Raw genomic sequence first — 17157 nt, forward strand, 5'->3', positions numbered from 1 at the left:
TTCGTTTTCTTAACTTCTTCGCTTCGTTAAACATACGATATCGGTGTTTTCATCATTGACTTGAAGGGATTTCATCATCCTCCATACATATATTCTGTCTCACTGGGGTATCTGTAAAACATTTTAAATATTTTACCTAAGAGTTCTTATTCTCTTTTTATCTTTTCAGTTTAAAGGAGATATTAAGATAAATAAAAGTAGCTTAAAAACGTTTTTACATTCCACTTAGAAACCATTCATCAAGCATGGAAAACAGTCAATAACATTTTCGCTATGAATTTCAATTTAGTTCAATTTTTTTCTAAATCAATATCATTGCATCTAATACAAGAGGTTCGTGGGCCACATTGCTCACATTCGCACTGTGGCTAGCATGAAAGAAAATATTAGTTATTATTGAAAAGTCTAAACCATTATTTAAATGGGAGAAGGAATGATTTGCACAAACCTTGTTAAATTGTCTAAACTTCTTCCATATCAATATATGAAAGACCAATTACATCTTTGCTATTCTAGACAAAATATTTAAAGAATTTTATCATATATTTCTATGTTTAACTTTGGTCAGCTAGTGTGACCCTGCCCAACCACCGGTGGTTGAAACGAATTTGAATCTACACTTACTGAGAATGCTTCCCTAAAAATATGATCAATCGTGCCATTGCTAGTCTTTAGTTTTTAATACATTTTTCATACATATTTCAATGTGAAACTGCTCGGTCTTTGTGGACGCTGCCAAGCCCCGGGTGTCGTGTAATGATTTGAACTTGAATCTATACTAACTGAGGATGCTTCCAAAAAATAAGACCAATCATGGATTTTTTAATTTAGGGAAGTTAATTATAGAATTGTCCTATATATTTCTTTTTAAAACAATGGTCAGTCATTGTGGCCCCGCCCTACCCTTGTGGGTAATAATTTCTATATACTTCAAGATACACTACCTGATGATGATTCCATAAAAATATGAACAAACATGGCTTTTGAGTTTTACTTATTCATAATTATGTCCCTTTTGAAGGGGGCCTAGCTCTTCATTTGAACAAATTTGAACCCCCTTAACTAAAACAGTTTTTGTGGCAAGTTTTAATGAAGTTGGCCCAAAAGTTCTTGAGAAGACGATGAAAATGTGAAAAAGTTTACAGACTAACGGACAGACAGAGGGACATACAGACTGACAGATGGACAGACGGATGTCGGACAAGATGTGATCAGAAAAGCTCACTAAAGATTTCAGTTCAGGTGAGCTCATAAACTGCTTCCAAAACCAAACCTAATTCTCTTATTTGAAGATTTTTTATCCTACCAACTACAACACTGCTTGTTGAAATTAAATTTATATTTTTGGTCTACCTTCATTCTTTCTGTCTTGCTTTAATTCCAATTTCTCTTCTTTCCCTTGTTCCATTTCACTTGTGCTCGAGACAGGATCTAAAAATTTTAATTGTTCTTTAGAAGAATCCATTCATCAAGCATTGGAAACAGTCAGTTATATTTTCACCATGAATAAAGTTCAATAATTTTAATTTATATCAGTTTCATCGCATCCAGTTTTAACTGAACCCAAAACTTAACCTTTAATTTGGAGTTTTATCATCCAACCACCTACAACATTGGTTGTTGTCTTTTGAATGAAATTATAAGAATTCATATAGTTTGATAACTTATTGTTGATAAGCTTTGGTCTACCTTCAATCTTTCTTTCTTGCTTTCCTTTAAAGTCCTCTCCTTTTTCTTGCTCCATTCCACTTGTGGATGAGACAGGATCTGTAAATTTCATTTGTTCTTTTGAAGAAATCATTTATCAAGCATGAGAATCAGTAAATTATATTTACGCCATGAATATAGTACAAACGATATTCTTTACATTAATTTCCTTGAATAAATTTTAAACCGAAACCAAATCGAAAACTCTAATTGGAGTTTTATCATCCTACCAACTTCCTCATTGCTTCTTGTTTTTTGAATGAAATTAAACAGAATTCATAAAGTATGATAACTTATTGTTGATAACTTTGGATATACCTTCTATCTTCTTTACTTGCTTTCCTTTCATCTCCTCTTTTCCAGGTTTAGAGAGTCGAGATTCATCTATTAATTAAATATAGTTATATAGTTTAACTTGAAATCTTCCTCATTCTTATTACTTACTTATTTTTCTAAGTGAAGATATTATTTGTTTTGGATCTTCATTGTATTAAAATCTCATGAAGTAATCTGTGTGTGCTTACATTATTCTGTTCTTTCAGTGAGATTTAATGGGTAAATAGATTGAGGTTAGGATTGAGGTTAAGATTAAGGTTAAGGTTAGAGTTAGGGATCATTTGATATAATGGTTTATGTAAAGATTTCAGTTTGGTACTAAGATCACATACAAAGTATGACTTGAGATTTAAAAGAAATCAAAGAGTTTTTACCACAAATATATATATATATTGTGAATTAATTTTCAGTTAAATACAGTTGACGTACAGACGTTTTCAAAAGAATTGTTTATTCCAATAAATTCCCTTCATGGACAAAGTCAATATTTCATGATTCATATTATCGGGTCAAGAGAAGATATTTTTAACTATTTGCTTGTTTCATAACGCAATTTTTACACTTCAGATCAGGGTATTCACTGTGGTATTCAATACGGTATTACTTATATCTTCAACTAAAGTCATTTTCTCTTATCTATATCTCAAATTTTGATAATCGTAAAAAATACTTTATTTCTTATTAACTCGGTCATTTTTCATCCACATATTGAAGTTTGTTTTATTCTCAGAAAATATTTAAATCTCAAGCATTAAGAAAAGATTCCTTTTCCTCTATTCCACTTACCGGATTCTTTGATTTTCTTTGACATCTTCCTATTGTCTTGAGTAGTAAAATGGCGGTTTAAACGTACAAGTATGCACGTGATAATAAAAATAGAACTGACGTAAAGGTTTTAAAACTCTCTATGAAAAAAAATATATCAGTAAAACTGTACCTACAATTATCACGTGATTTTTGGGGGCATTGGCAAGATGCAACTTACCAGGAGTTACAATAAAAGCCCCATTACCCTACCCGTAACAAAGAGTCAAAGCTGAATCAATAAGCTAATAAACATTCTTTAGAGTAAGAGTTGTACCAAAATGTATGATAAAAAAGAGGGGTTAGGGAGCGGAAGGGAATTATTCTTGTTATACGAAATTAAATTATTATTTTTTTACTGTAACATTTCCTTCCTTGTGAATTCAATGATTTCTCTATATATCCAAACAAATGATTTCCAAGCAAGATTTGGACAAAAAGGTATAAAACCTAAATATGTAATAATACTTGACTCAAATAGATCAGTAATTAATCATCGATTTTCAACTTTAGAAAAAATAAATTGAGCTATAAAATGAACGATTCCATCGGGAATCGAACTCGGCACCCCTTAATCTGAAGTCCGCTGCTCTACCTACTGAGCCAAAGTGTATGATGGAAATAACAAAATAAACTTTGATACTTTGCTACACAAAGTATTAAGATAAAAAAAACAATAACCACGCCTACTGAAATCAGGATTTGAGATTCATCTATTAATTAGATATAGTTTAAATTGAAATTAACAAAATGTTCTTCTTCATGTTTATGTTAAGTTATTATTTGTTTTGAACAAAAGTATCATTATATGAAAAAATATTTGTTTTATTTTATGATCAATTTTTTTTATTTTAAACCAAAATTTAAGATGTTTCTCTATATGTTTTAGGTATCAAATTTGATTAAATGCAAAAATATTAAGATAATGAAGTATTCAGATCCAGCGCAATTTTCATTTTTTTCCATTTTAAAAAAAAAATCCAAAAGTTATTTTTACCTTTTCCACGTCTTCTCTCTCCATGACTTTATTGAAACAAAGATGCGCGCGCTGTTAGAAATCAAAAACGTTTTTGATGGCATATTCACAAATTCGCAGATGTCACAACCTTCACGTCAAGGTAATTTGTTTCTTTTTGGCTGATTTATCTTTAATTATAGTTTGCAATCAAAAGTTAAAATAATTTCTATTTCAAACCTTGAAATGTTAGAGGAGGACACACACACACACACAGGAGCTGACAGTAATGAATTCTAAAGTAAACAAAATAAACTGGGTGTGCGTCAGGAAAAACAAGTCGGGGCGGTCAAAACATCAGCTTTTTTATCAATAAAATATCTTTAAAAAAGTGGGATCAGATTCCATGGGGGGAGCATCCCCTGCCACAGCGGCACAAAAAAATGACCCAAATGAACAAATACGTTTCAATAATTTTATAATGGACTAACAATTGCTATGAAAAACATTTAGTCAGCATTTGACAATATCAGACGTCTTCTCTATAAATCGTGAAGTGATACCAGGACAATTTGACATTGACGAGATGACTCCGGAGCGATCTTCGTAAAACCCCCTAACCCTAACCCTAACCCTAACCCTAACCCTAACCCTAACCCTAACCCTAACCCTAACCCTAACCCTAACCCTAACCCTAACCCTAACCCTAACCCTAACCCTAACCCTAACCCTTTAAATTGCTCTTAACTTGTTATGATTTTAAAAGTTAACGAAAAATGGAAACAAAATGAAATTCCTGTTTCTAAACCCCCTAACTAAAGAGTAATACTAGCGAAAACACAACACACACACAAAGTTAGAAAAAAAAAATGGTCATAAATTAAAGGTTTAAGAAACCACTTTTTTTAATTTTAACCACCCTCATATTTTAAAAGAAAGTTGAAATTGCAAAGATTTGAATAAATTAATCACGTGACCCTAACATTTGATAACCAAAAAAAATTTTAAATTTAAGAAATCGTTTTGGTGTCAATTTTTTGAACCCTAACCCAAAGGATTAAATGAGGTTAGGTTTAACAAATGGTCAATAAGCTACCCTAAGATTTTTTAAACCAGTTTTTACTTTTTGTAATTTTTTTACCATTTTGTTTAAGATAATTCTATGACAACTTAAGGAGTGTTTGAAGGGATAAATATGTTGATACAAAGAAATTAAATTATAACTTAAGCATTTAAGTTTTCACTTCCTTTTGTGAATTCTTTAATTATAAATCAAAATTAAATTAAATGATTTCTCTATAATTAAACAAATGATTAAAAAAGTTACTTACGGTTAGGTTTTCAAGTGAGAAAAAGGTTTAAAACCTAAAAGTAATCCATTCCACTTGTCTGTTTTAAATTTGTGTGATATTTCCCTACAAATTTTATTTTGAATAAATTTTAGAAAAAATAAATTTATTCATAAAGTATGATAATATTTTGATAACTTTGGATATATCTTCTTCTTTAAATTTCATCTCCTCTTTTCCAGGTTTAGAGAATCGAATATCTATTAATTAAATATTATATAATGAAATCTTCCTAAGATTCTTATTATTTTAAGATATTATTTGTTTTGGATCTTCATTGAAACTTCATGAAGGTAATCTGTGTGTCTTACATTATTCTGTTCTTTCAGTGATTGTAAATGCAAAGACCAGGTTAGGTTAAAAATAAGGTTAATTAGTTGTTAGGAACTTTGATCATTTGATATAACACAAAGTACCCTAAGACAATTAAAAGTCAAATTTCATAACTAGAAAAAGAAATCAAAATTTACAAAAAATTTTTTACCCAAATATTCTAGTTTTCAAAAGAATTGATTTTTTATTCCAATTTTAAACCCCTTCATGGAAGAAAGTATAAAAATCCATTCTAACCAAAGACCCTAACCCTAACCCTAAAAACTGTTGCTAGTCATAAAATGAAATTTAGCTGTTTCAATAACGCTTTTCAATTAAACAAAATCTTTCAATATTTCATAAATGTATGATAACTTTATTTTTAAAAGGGGTCTAATTCAAACCCTGTAGTGAAAAATAATTTTTCTTTTGTATTTTTTTAAAGATTTGATAATAAAAGAAAGAAAAACTTGTATTCAAATGATTTCTCTATATATCCAAACAAATGATTTCCATGTTCAAGATTTGGACAAAAAGATAGTTAAAACCTAAATTTGTTTAAATAGATTGCCTGTTTGACTCAATATTAATAAATTTTGATAATCTAAAAAATACTTTTTTTTATTAATTCTTTCTTTTTTCTTTACAAACAAACATACCTCCAGGTTTTTTTGATTCCAAAGTTTTAGTCAAGATTTAACTTTATTTACAAAAATATTTCATATGGTAATGTCTAATAAAATTTCAAGCAAGAAACCCCTTCCTTTTCCCTATCTACCTACTGCCATTGACCAAAGTTATGAATTGAAATTTTTAAAACTTTGACACATCTTCCTAAAAATATGTCATAAAATGGCCCAAAATCTTGTTTGTTTTCAGACTGAGACAACTGAAATGCACTGATAAAAAAATAGGTGTAAAGGTTTTAAAACTCTCTATGTCTAAAAAAAATATATCATTGTTTAATTAAAACTTTGTACCTACAATTATCACGTGAACCAACTTACCCAATAAAAGCCCCATAACCCTACCCGTAACAAAGAGTCAAAGCTGAATCAATAAGCTAATAAACATTCTTTAGAGTAAGAGTTGTACCAAAATGTATGATAAAAAAGAGGGGTTAGGGAGCGGAAGGGAATTATTCTTGTTATACGAAATTAAATTATTATTTTTTTACTGTAACATTTCCTTCCTTGTGAATTCAATGATTTCTCTATATATCCAAACAAATGATTTCCAAGCAAGATGGACAAAAAGGTATAAAACCTAAATATGTAATAATACTTGACTCGAATAGACAGTAAGATTTTAATAAAACCTAAATATGTAATAATACTTGATCAGTAATTAATCATCGATTTTCAACTTTAGAAAAAATAAATTGAGCTATAAAATGAACGATTCCATCGGGAATCGAACTCGGCACCCCTTAATCTGAAGTCCGCTGCTCTACCTACTGAGCCAAAGTGTATGATGGAAATAACAAAATAAACTTTGATACTTTGCTACACAAAGTATTAAGATAAAAAAAACAATAACCACGCCTACTGAAATCACGTGACAAAATTTGACATTGACGAGATGACTCCGGAGCGATCTTCGTAAAACCCCCTATACCCTCTTTTTGCCACCCCTTTGGAGCAGTTTTTGGTCATTTCAGCGAGAGAGGTTCAGGTCAGGGTATCGAGGCCTATGAAACCTTTTATGCAAAGAAGAGTCCCTTTTCGTCCCAATTTTTTGACTACTGAGGACGTTGCCTTCCGGTCCTACCGGAATTACGGCACCTTTTCTTCAAATACCCATAGGTAACACGCCCTTGGGACTAGCAGGCTGAGCTTTGGTATTTGGATTCCTTGAAGTCTTCTTCATCTTTAATGTACGAGTTTAGGGCCTCTATCTCTCACCGTTTTCGCGCTATCGCCCGGAGAAAGAACTTAGCGCGGAACGCAATTTTACCTCGTCTCCGAGCATAACCCATTTTTGGGGCACTTGAGCAGCTTCTTGTTAAATCTCCTCGGCAACGTGCAGGTTGTGGAGATCTGACCACTTTAACTTGTCCAAATCCCTGTTTCAAAGTTTTTAAGACTTTTGCACATTTTTCGCATGTTTAGTCCTTCATATCTTTAGCAGGAGAACGCAGTTTTGCCAACTCTTTGCAGCTACCAAGAGTCCTTTTTAGGGTGTCTCACTGACATAAGAGCAGTGTGTCGATTGCATGCCATTCTCCAGATATTGAAGATTGAAAATGGTCCAAAATTCTCCATTTGTCAATTTCTCGGGTGTAAAAAAGAAGCTATTTTTTCTCTCTTTTGCTGTCATCTAAGTTTTATGTGTCTGAGTTAGTCAAGTCGTCCGTTTTCTTACCTTTCCAACGACACCAAACTCGTCCTAATCCGATAATAAATAAGATAGTTATGAGCTTCGGAAAATTCTACAATTTTTCTTTACTATTACTTCTATCCGTGACTTTCACTTTCCACTTTCATTTTCACTAATCCTTTAATCTCAGTTGACCTACTTGATCACTTAAATCCATGATCATTTTCGCTTTTAGCCCTAACCCTAACCCTAACCCTAACACTAACCCTAACCCTAACCCTAACCCTAACACTAACCCTAACCCTAACCTTTTCACTGACTGATCCGATGTCAACGTTCTTGGTGTCGTTGGAAAGGTCTTGAAGAGCTCTTTACACTGGCATCATGATCTTCTCCTTTTAGTGAGCGGAAAGGCAAATAACAAACGATATTTTTAAAAGGATTGCAAACGGCAGAAAATCTTTCTTTCGTGACGGATTTTCCAGTTCTTGGGCTTGTCAGAGAGGTCTTGACAAGGTCTATTGAATGCCATAAGGCGTGGAAAAATCAAGCCAATTTTTCAGGCTTTTTGGAGCAAACTAAAAGTTGTAGAACCCAACGCTTCCAAGACCGTCTATTTTCAACTCTCACAGCCTTCATCTACTTGCACCCTCAATGCTCGTCTTTAAGCTCTTGATAGAACTTGGCAAGACCTTGCCAGTGATACCAAGAAGTTGAGAATTGACTGAAAAATGAGGAAGTTCTGACTTCGCCAATTTTGGGTCCATTTGGAGCCCGTTTTGAGCACTTTTCACCCGGTTTAGAAGTACAGAAAGGGCTTAGGATTTTGTCACCTATGTAGACTCACATATTCAGAAAAGTCCTCTTTCGTTCCCATTTTTCGACTTCTGGCAACGTCTATTTCCAGTCCATCCGAGGTTAATGCAAATTTTCTTCCCCTGTCCATAGGATCCACGCCCTTGGAGCTGCGAGGCTGAGCTTTGGTGTACAGAATCCTTGAACTCTACACAACTTATGAAATACAGACATTTAGGGCTCTAGCTCGCACCGTTTACGAGCTGTAAGCCCAAATAGAAATCGGGCAAGAACAAAATTTCCACTGCATTCCCAGCCAAACTTGTTTTCTTAGCGCTTGAAAAGCGCTCACTCAGGCCTTCTCAGCAACGTCCAGGTTGTCTTGATCTGACCTCTTAAATCTGTCCAACAGGTCTTTCAAATTGACTAAGACTTTTGTACATTTTCCGCATGTTTAGTCCTTCAAATCTTTAGAAGGAGAACGCAGATTGGCCAACTCTTTGCAGCTACCAGGAGTCCTTTTTAGGGTCTCTCACTGACATAAGTGGGAAGTGTCAATTGCATACCATTCTCGAGATCTGGGAGGTTGAAAATGGTCAAAAACTCCCAATTTGTCAATTTCTAAACACAATCTTTGCTGTAAATAAGAGACAAATTTTCTCCCCTTTCCGGACACCTTGTGTTTATGACTCCGACTTTAATCGTGTGCCTCGTTTTCTTCCCTTTCCAACGACACCAAACTCGTCTCCATCCGATAATAAATGAGAAAGTTATGAGCTTCGGAAAATTCCAATTCTTCCTTTACTTTTGCATGTATCCGTGACTTTCACTTTCCACTTTCATTTCATTTGACCTAAATAGTTCATGACCTAGATAGTTCATCTTCGTTTTTAGCCCTATTCCTAAACCTAACCCTAACACTAACCCTAACCCTGACGTCTACCTTAAATAATTGTTAGGTTTAAGATAACTTAAATTTGATCAATATAAGGGAAAGAAAAGAAATACAAGGTAACAAAATAAGTTTAATCTTTGTAAAAGAGAAGCTTAACAACAGGACAGGTTTAAAACTAGTCCCGTCCTCTAATTAACTCATCACATACAGCGTTCACCGTCTCAGTTACATCAAAGAGCGATCGCTAGCTTTGTGTATTGGATGCCAATCAGAAACCGGTTTGGAAATGCTGTGTCAACACTGAGCCCGTTCACAGTCTCAGTTACATCAAAGAGCGATCGCTAGCTTTGTGTATTAAATGCCATCAAAAACCGGTTTTGAAATGCCGTCTCAACACTGAGCGCGTGCAGACTTGGACATTCACAGAAAGTCATCGGAGAGAGAAGACGTGGAAAAGGTAGGCAGAATATTTCACAGTTAGCTTAGATTTCTTTTTTTTTTAGCTCTAATTTGATAAAGGTGGAAGACTTTAAGCAAAGGAGCAACTATTTGTATATTAGGCAATAGTTTTCTTGATACCGTAGAAGTAGACGTTTTAGCGAGGATGTAATTTATTATTACATCCTCCGCATGTTATTACACCCAAAGATTAAACTTATTTTGCTACCCTTAGTTTACGTTTCAGAAAGTCTTTCATTTTATATACATTACATAACAATATAATACAGGAGATAATTTGAACAAAGTTTTAATTTATATGCTTTAATTTTTAATCATAATCAAAATCTATATCATTTCAAACTCTATAAACTACATAAATCCGGTGTGATTTTTTTTCGCTATCCATTTATCCTAACCCTGATTTGAAAACTATCACAATATCTCATTTCCTAAATTATTAAACACAAAAACAATGTTATGATTTCCGGCTTGTTTTTCACCATCACTTAAGCTCTTGACATAACCTTGTTCTCTGTATTCTTAGCTTTAAAATGACACCAAACTTGTCTAAATCGAACGACAAATAAAAAAGTTATGGGCCAAAGAAAATTCCATTATATCCTCTAAATAACTAACCCTGTACAACTTTCACTTTCCACTTTCATTTTGTTTGACCTGACATGACCCGGCATGACCTAATTCCGGCATCTTCGTTTTTAGCCCTATCCCTAACCCCTAACCCTAACCCTAACCCTAACCCTAACCCCTAACCCTAACCCTAACCCTAACCCCTAACCCTAACCCTAACCCTAACCCCTAACCCTAACCCTAACCCTAACCCCTAACCCTACCCCTAACCCTAACCCTAACCCCTAACCCTAACCCTAACCCTAACCCTAACCCTAACTTGTATAAAAAAGATGCCGTTGCTTTCTCAAACAATACATCATAATTAGCAATTAAAAAAAATCAAATGAAATATAACCTTAGATCAAGAAAATCACCCATTAAAAACACAACAGTATATAAACGTCCGAATCGAAAGAAATCAAGCAACAAAACACCTACTTTCACAATAAAATGATTGACAATCACGTGATAAAATAGGCGGAGTTCCGCATTCCCGCACCCGCATCACGTCAAAGTGCCTATACCCTAACCCCTAACCCTAACCCTAACCCTAACTTGTATAAAAAAGATGCCGTTGCTTTCTCAAACAATACATCATAATTAGCAATTAAAAAAAATCAAATGAAATATTACCTTAGATCAAGAAAATCACCCATTAAAAACACAACAGTATATAAACGTCCGAATCGAAAGAAATCAAGCAACAAAACACCTACTTTCACAATAAAATGATTGACAATCACGTGATAAAATAGGCGGAGTTCCGCATTCCCGCACCCGCATCACGTCAAAGTGCCTATACCCTAACCCTAACCCTAACCCTAACCCTAACCCTAACCCTAACCCTAACCCCTAAACCCTAACCCTAACCCTAACCGTAACCCTTAACCCTTAACCCTAACCGTAACCCTAACCCTTAACCCTAACCCTAACCTTAACCCTTAACCCTAACCCTAACCCTAACCCTAACCCCTAACCCTAACCCTGCTGAGACCTTTTCGGCAATCTGCAGGCTCTCGAGAACTGACGACTTTAACTTGTCCAATGCCGGTTTCAAATTGTCTAAGACTTTGGTAGATTTTCCATATGTTTAGTCATTAATATCTTTGGAGAGAGAAAGTATTTCTGCAAACTCTTTGCAGCTTCCAGGAGTCCCTGTCAGGGTGTATCACTGACATAAGAGCAGTGTGTCGATTGCATGCTATTCTACAGATACTGAAGGTTGAAAACGGTCAAGAATTCTCCATTTGTTAATTTCTTCGGTGTAGATAAGAAGCTATTTTTCTCCCTTTTCCTGTCACTTAGGTTTCAAGTGTCTGATTTAGTCATTTTGCCCGTTTTCTTACCTTTCCAACAACACCAAACTCGTCTTGATCCGATAAAAAATAAGAAAGTTATGAGCTTCTGAAAATTCCACTTTGTCCTTTACTAATTTCTTCTATCCGTGACTTTCACTTTTCACTTTCATTTTCTTAATCTTTTAATCTCCGTTGACCTACTTGGGCACTTTAATCCACGGGCATTTTCGTTTTTATCCTATACCCTAACCCTAACCCACAAATAAGAAAGTCATAAGCTTCGGAAAATTCCAGTTTTTCCTTTACTTTTGCATGTATCCGTGACTTTCACTTTCAACTTTCATTTCATTTGACCTAGATAGTTCATGACCTAGATAGTTCATCTTCGCTTTTAGCCCTAACCCTAACCCTAACCCTAACCCTAACCCTAACCCTAACCCTGACCCTAACCCTAACCCCCATTAACCCTAACCCTAACCCCCACTTACCCTAACCAACGTTAATCCTGACTTTAACCCCTGCAAACACTATTTTTCTTTTTTTGCTCATATCTTTTGACTGACTGCTCCGATGTTAACGTTCTTGGTGTCGTTGGAAAGGTATTGTCGTTTCAGTGAGCAAGAAGTCGAATAACAAGCGATATTCTCAAAAGGCTTGCAAACGGCAAAAAATCTTTATTTCGTGACGGATTTTCAACTTCTTGGGCTTGTCAGAGAGCTCTGGACAAGGTCTATCGAATGCCGTAAAGTGTAAAAAGATCAAGCCATTTTTTGAGGCTTTCTAGAGCAAATATTGCCTAGGTGTACCCACGCGCTTTACACACACATCTTTCAACCCTCGCAACTTTTACCGTTTTTGTCCTTTAACAACCATCTTCAAATCGTGGACAGAACTTGCCAAGAGCTTTCCAATGAGACCAAGACTTTGAAGATTGCTTGAAAACTAAGAGAGATTCGGCCCTTACAATTTGGCGTCCATTTGCCACCCCTTTGGAACAGTTTTTGGTCATTTCAGCGAGAGAGGTTCAGGTCAGGGTATCGAGGCCTACGAAACCTTGTATAAGAAGAAAAGTTCCTTTTTGTCTCAATATTTCGACTACTGGGGACCTTGTCTTCCGGTCCAACCGGAATTACGGCACCTTTTCTTCAAATACCCATAGGTAACACGCCCTTGGGACTAGCAGGCTGAGCTTTGGTATGTGGATTCCTTGAGGTCTTCTTAACCTTTTATGTACGAGTTTAGGGCCTCTATCTCTCACCGTTTTCGCGCTATCGCCCGGAAAAAGAACTTAGCGCGGAACGCAAATTTACCTCCTCTCCGAGCATAACCGGTTTTGGGGGCACTTGAACAGATCCTGCTGAGACCTTTTCGGCAATCTGCAGGCTGTCGAGATCTGACAACTTTAACTTGGAATTTTCCTTTATAGTCCATATATTACTAGAATTATTTTGATCGAGATATTTTAATACCATTGTGCAGGATATTGTGTGTAGCTTCTGGTAGCTTCATAAGTACATCAAATATACTCTTCCCCTGGGTTGGTTTGTTATTGTTGGGATCATTCTCTACTTTGCACACCCATGCCGAAATCGTTTGACATCTGAATTTTTTTATCCATCATTACTGTCCTTGCGTGACTTATTATTTAAATGTTTTTAAGTGTCAAATGAATCTAACTTACATCAATTCAGACAAAGACTTTTCTTTTTTAAAATTTTCAAAGCCGTACGGAACAGTAGATTGTTTAATTACTAAAGTCTTAAAGACTTACCCAAAATCTTTGAGGACACGAACATGGGTCGTTGGGTCAATATCAGTCCTCCCGCTGTCAATTCTACGTATCTGCACAGCATAAGTATTACCGGATTCTTCCAGCAACAAAGATATGACCCGACCTATATTTTCATCTAGATCTGCTTTCACAAATTTGCTCTGACACAATGCAGAGTTGATGCATTTGATGTCGATCTTGACATACATGTGGTCAGCCATTTCCTTCCCGGGAAACTGGCTGTTTATTAAACTGGTTCTTATAAAACTCGTGATCAGGTAGACGCTTATTTATGTTTAGCTCAGATGTGTTGAATATCAAACATTTCATTGATTTAGTTGAAATAATAGAGCATATCGATCCCGATTTTATTTTTAAAAATCGATCAACACAGGATCGGCGCAAATTTTGAAAATAAAAATGAATTCAACGTCTTTTATTTTTATTTGGTATTAGGACAAAATTGAGTTGGCGCTTCCCGTTAAACAGAAAATAAAAAAAAACTCTGGTCTTACACATAGATGCTGTATACCATATTTGATTGAAACTGATTCAGTGGTTTCAATGATGAAGCTAAAAATGTTCTAATGTTAACACACTACACACGACACACGACGAACGGCGGCGGACGAAAACGGATAACAATAGGTCACCTGAGTGACTCAGGTGACCTAAAAACGTGAAGTTTATGTGATAATAAATCATTGTCTTATGCATATCCTTATAACACGTGAATAAATATTCCTTTATCATTGCATTAGGTCATTGAAATAATTGTGCTGAATTCATATTGTGGAAAGTAACACGGTTTTTATAATAAAAGATAAAAAAGAAATGAAATTGCCGATTAATTTTGCATTGTAAATTTAAATACCTGTAGCTATCTTAGTGCACACAAATAAGATATATGATTGAAAAAGAATATCAGCAAGTAAAATAAACGACTTAAATCCCCCTACCCACATACTTTTCACTATCATAGCAAGTTTAAAAAAATTAATTTGAGAAAAATCTATGCGTGAAAAGAAGAAAACTCAACATTTAGATATATTGACGAAGTAGTGTCAATCAACAATGGCAATTTCCATTCTTATGTGTAATCGATATATCCTGGTGAGCTTGAGATAAAAGATACCTCAGAGTCTGACACATCTATTTCATATTTAAATATTTTACTTGAACAAGACATTAATGGTAATCTAACAAACAAGCTCTTTGATAAACGTGATGACTGCAACTTTTCTATTGTCAGCTTCCCTTACTTATGCAGCAATATATCTTCATTACCTGCATTCGAAGTTTATATATCTCAGTTGATTTGATACGCAAAAGCATGCTCTACGTATAAATATTTTCTAAAACGAGGTAAATTATTGACAAACATGTTAATTAAACAAGAATTTTAGCAGTTTCGTTTTATAGTCATAATTGCGTAAATTCTATGGTCGATACTATGACCTTGTTAGCAAATACAATTTATCAATGAGTCAAATGATGACTGACGCTTTTCATACTTATTGTTTGTCCAGTATTTATACACTGAATTGACGACGGATTTTCCCTTTATTTTCCGATTATGACAAGGATCACTTGGTGGGTGTGACCGGTCGGCAGGGGATGCTAACTTCTCCTTGGCACATGATCCCAACTCCGATGTATTGGAGGTCTGTGTTTGTTATGCTCCTATTTTGTATTGTTTTATGAAATTTTGATCTTGAATATTGTTCGTTATCTCCATTTGTTTCATTTATACATTTATACATTTTCTAACTATTTTATAACTTAAACATTTGAATGTCCAATATGTTTATCCCACGCTATACCTTAACATACCGACCGTCAAATACAATGTCAACTTTGTTTAATAATATCCCCTTAAAACACACAACGAATTTAATCCATTTGATAAAATATATTGTGCAAAAATGTATAAGTCGAATGGTTGACTTAAAATTTCAGTGCGAGGGGCAGGGCTTTTTTTTTTAAGTGTACACTTAGTACATGTACAAATTCAAAGTTAAAATGATAAACAATGCGTGTGTAGGTTTTGAGAGTGATTTTGCATTCCAAAACACTTTAAAAAGTTTGTACCATAGCATCATTCTTAAAGTTGCTTTTATCCTTAGGAGTTTACCCAAAACACTATGTACTAGAATAATATAAAAGACTTGTTTTCAAAACTAAAAAAAGTCCAATAAAAGGCCAAACTTTAAATACCGCCCCTTTTGTATAAATATAATGACGCCTAGGAAGAATGTGTATTTGATAATAGACAATAAAGGTCCAAAACCTTTATTTTTATTGTTAAAGTAAACAATGCAACCCAATCTCTTTGTAGTAATACCTTACATTTGGCTAGAATTAAAAATACAAAAAGTTTTAAACAAAAGGGAAGAAGATCGATATTCATTACTTTTTTCTATGAAATAAATAGTAGGGGAAATCTGGAATATAATGTTATTGCATTTAGCCTCCAGGTATAACTAAATATTCACCTTGTGCACTTCTTAGCGTTTGATTATAAAGGTGCATATATCTTAACAGGTAAATCAGAGGATTTTTGTTTTGTATTTATGTCTAAGTTATATTGTGCACATAGTACATATACAAATTTTACATGAGAATTACAAAAATATATTCATATGCATATATACTTTTTATTTCCAAAAACAGGCACATTGACGGGATGTTACATAACTGAACAGGTGTGGTGTATGTTATGTAGAAGGTTTTTGCTTTCCCAAACATGGTTAAACGTGTCTAAAAGTAGATCAATTCTGAAAACTGAATTGACCATTTTTATATAGATTATATCCAAAACGCTAATATGTACTTCTTGTTTTGTAAATTTCAGTTCTTCTGTATAAAAATAATGACAGGTAGGAAGAGTGCGTATTTGAAAATAGACAATGAATATCCAAAACTTTTTTTCATTGTTAAAGTAAAAAATCTACTCTCGTGGCTAGAACTAAAAATTCATAAAAAGATTTTAAACGAATGAGCAACGAAAATCAACATTCATTTTTTTTCTTTGCAGTTGCCAATTATATCTTTCAAAATAAATAGTAGGGGGAATCCCTAATGTTATGCAATTAGCATTTAGCCTGCAGATACAAGATTTACCATGTGCACTTCTTAACGCTTGATTATAAAAGTGCATATATGCAAACAGGTAAATCAAAAAATTTCTGATTTGTTTTCAAGTCTAAGTAAATGGCAATTGAAAGGAATCCCTAACCCTAAAAACTATATATATATACATACAATGCTTTAACTTGTATGCAATGTTTAAACGTCGAAATAAAAAAATTAATAGATTCATATATTTGCAGTCTTTAAAATGTCATACTCCTATTATGCAATTTCATTTAAACAAATTGTATATTTTAATAAATTGCCTTTTAATTAGTGGGATTTTCCTTTTTACGTCAAAAATTCTTTTAAACAATATGTTAATTCTTCAAGAAATAAAAAAATACTTTATTAAAAATGGCTATGTAATTTTTTGAAAATAGCTTTGAGTCGTATATAAATTCACAGTACAT

At 33.9% G+C, this 17157-nt stretch overlaps 2 protein-coding genes across 2 annotated transcripts; both read right to left on the reverse strand.

Moving 5' to 3' along the window:
* Positions 1-2998, reverse strand: LOC134267367 (uncharacterized). The gene is made up of 5 exons (XM_062749583.1): positions 2830-2998; positions 2026-2091; positions 1690-1767; positions 1354-1431; positions 1-111 (listed from the first exon to the last, which is right to left on the reverse strand). The coding sequence occupies exons 1-5, from the start codon at positions 2852-2854 to the stop codon at positions 53-55; spliced, it is 306 nt and encodes a 101-aa protein (XP_062605567.1). The 5' UTR covers positions 2855-2998; the 3' UTR covers positions 1-52.
* A 10268-nt stretch (positions 2999-13266) lies between these two features.
* Positions 13267-14100, reverse strand: LOC134267368 (uncharacterized). Its single transcript, XM_062749584.1, has 2 exons — positions 13613-14100; positions 13267-13441 (listed from the first exon to the last, which is right to left on the reverse strand). The coding sequence occupies exons 1-2, from the start codon at positions 13831-13833 to the stop codon at positions 13285-13287; spliced, it is 378 nt and encodes a 125-aa protein (XP_062605568.1). The 5' UTR covers positions 13834-14100; the 3' UTR covers positions 13267-13284.
* Between the last annotated feature and the right edge of the window lie 3057 nt (positions 14101-17157).

This window comes from Saccostrea cucullata, unplaced genomic scaffold (genome assembly GCF_032062105.1).
Source record: "Saccostrea cucullata isolate Sc308-1 unplaced genomic scaffold, CSIRO_AGI_Scuc_v1 ctg832, whole genome shotgun sequence".
Taxonomy (NCBI): domain Eukaryota; kingdom Metazoa; phylum Mollusca; class Bivalvia; order Ostreida; family Ostreidae; genus Saccostrea; species Saccostrea cuccullata.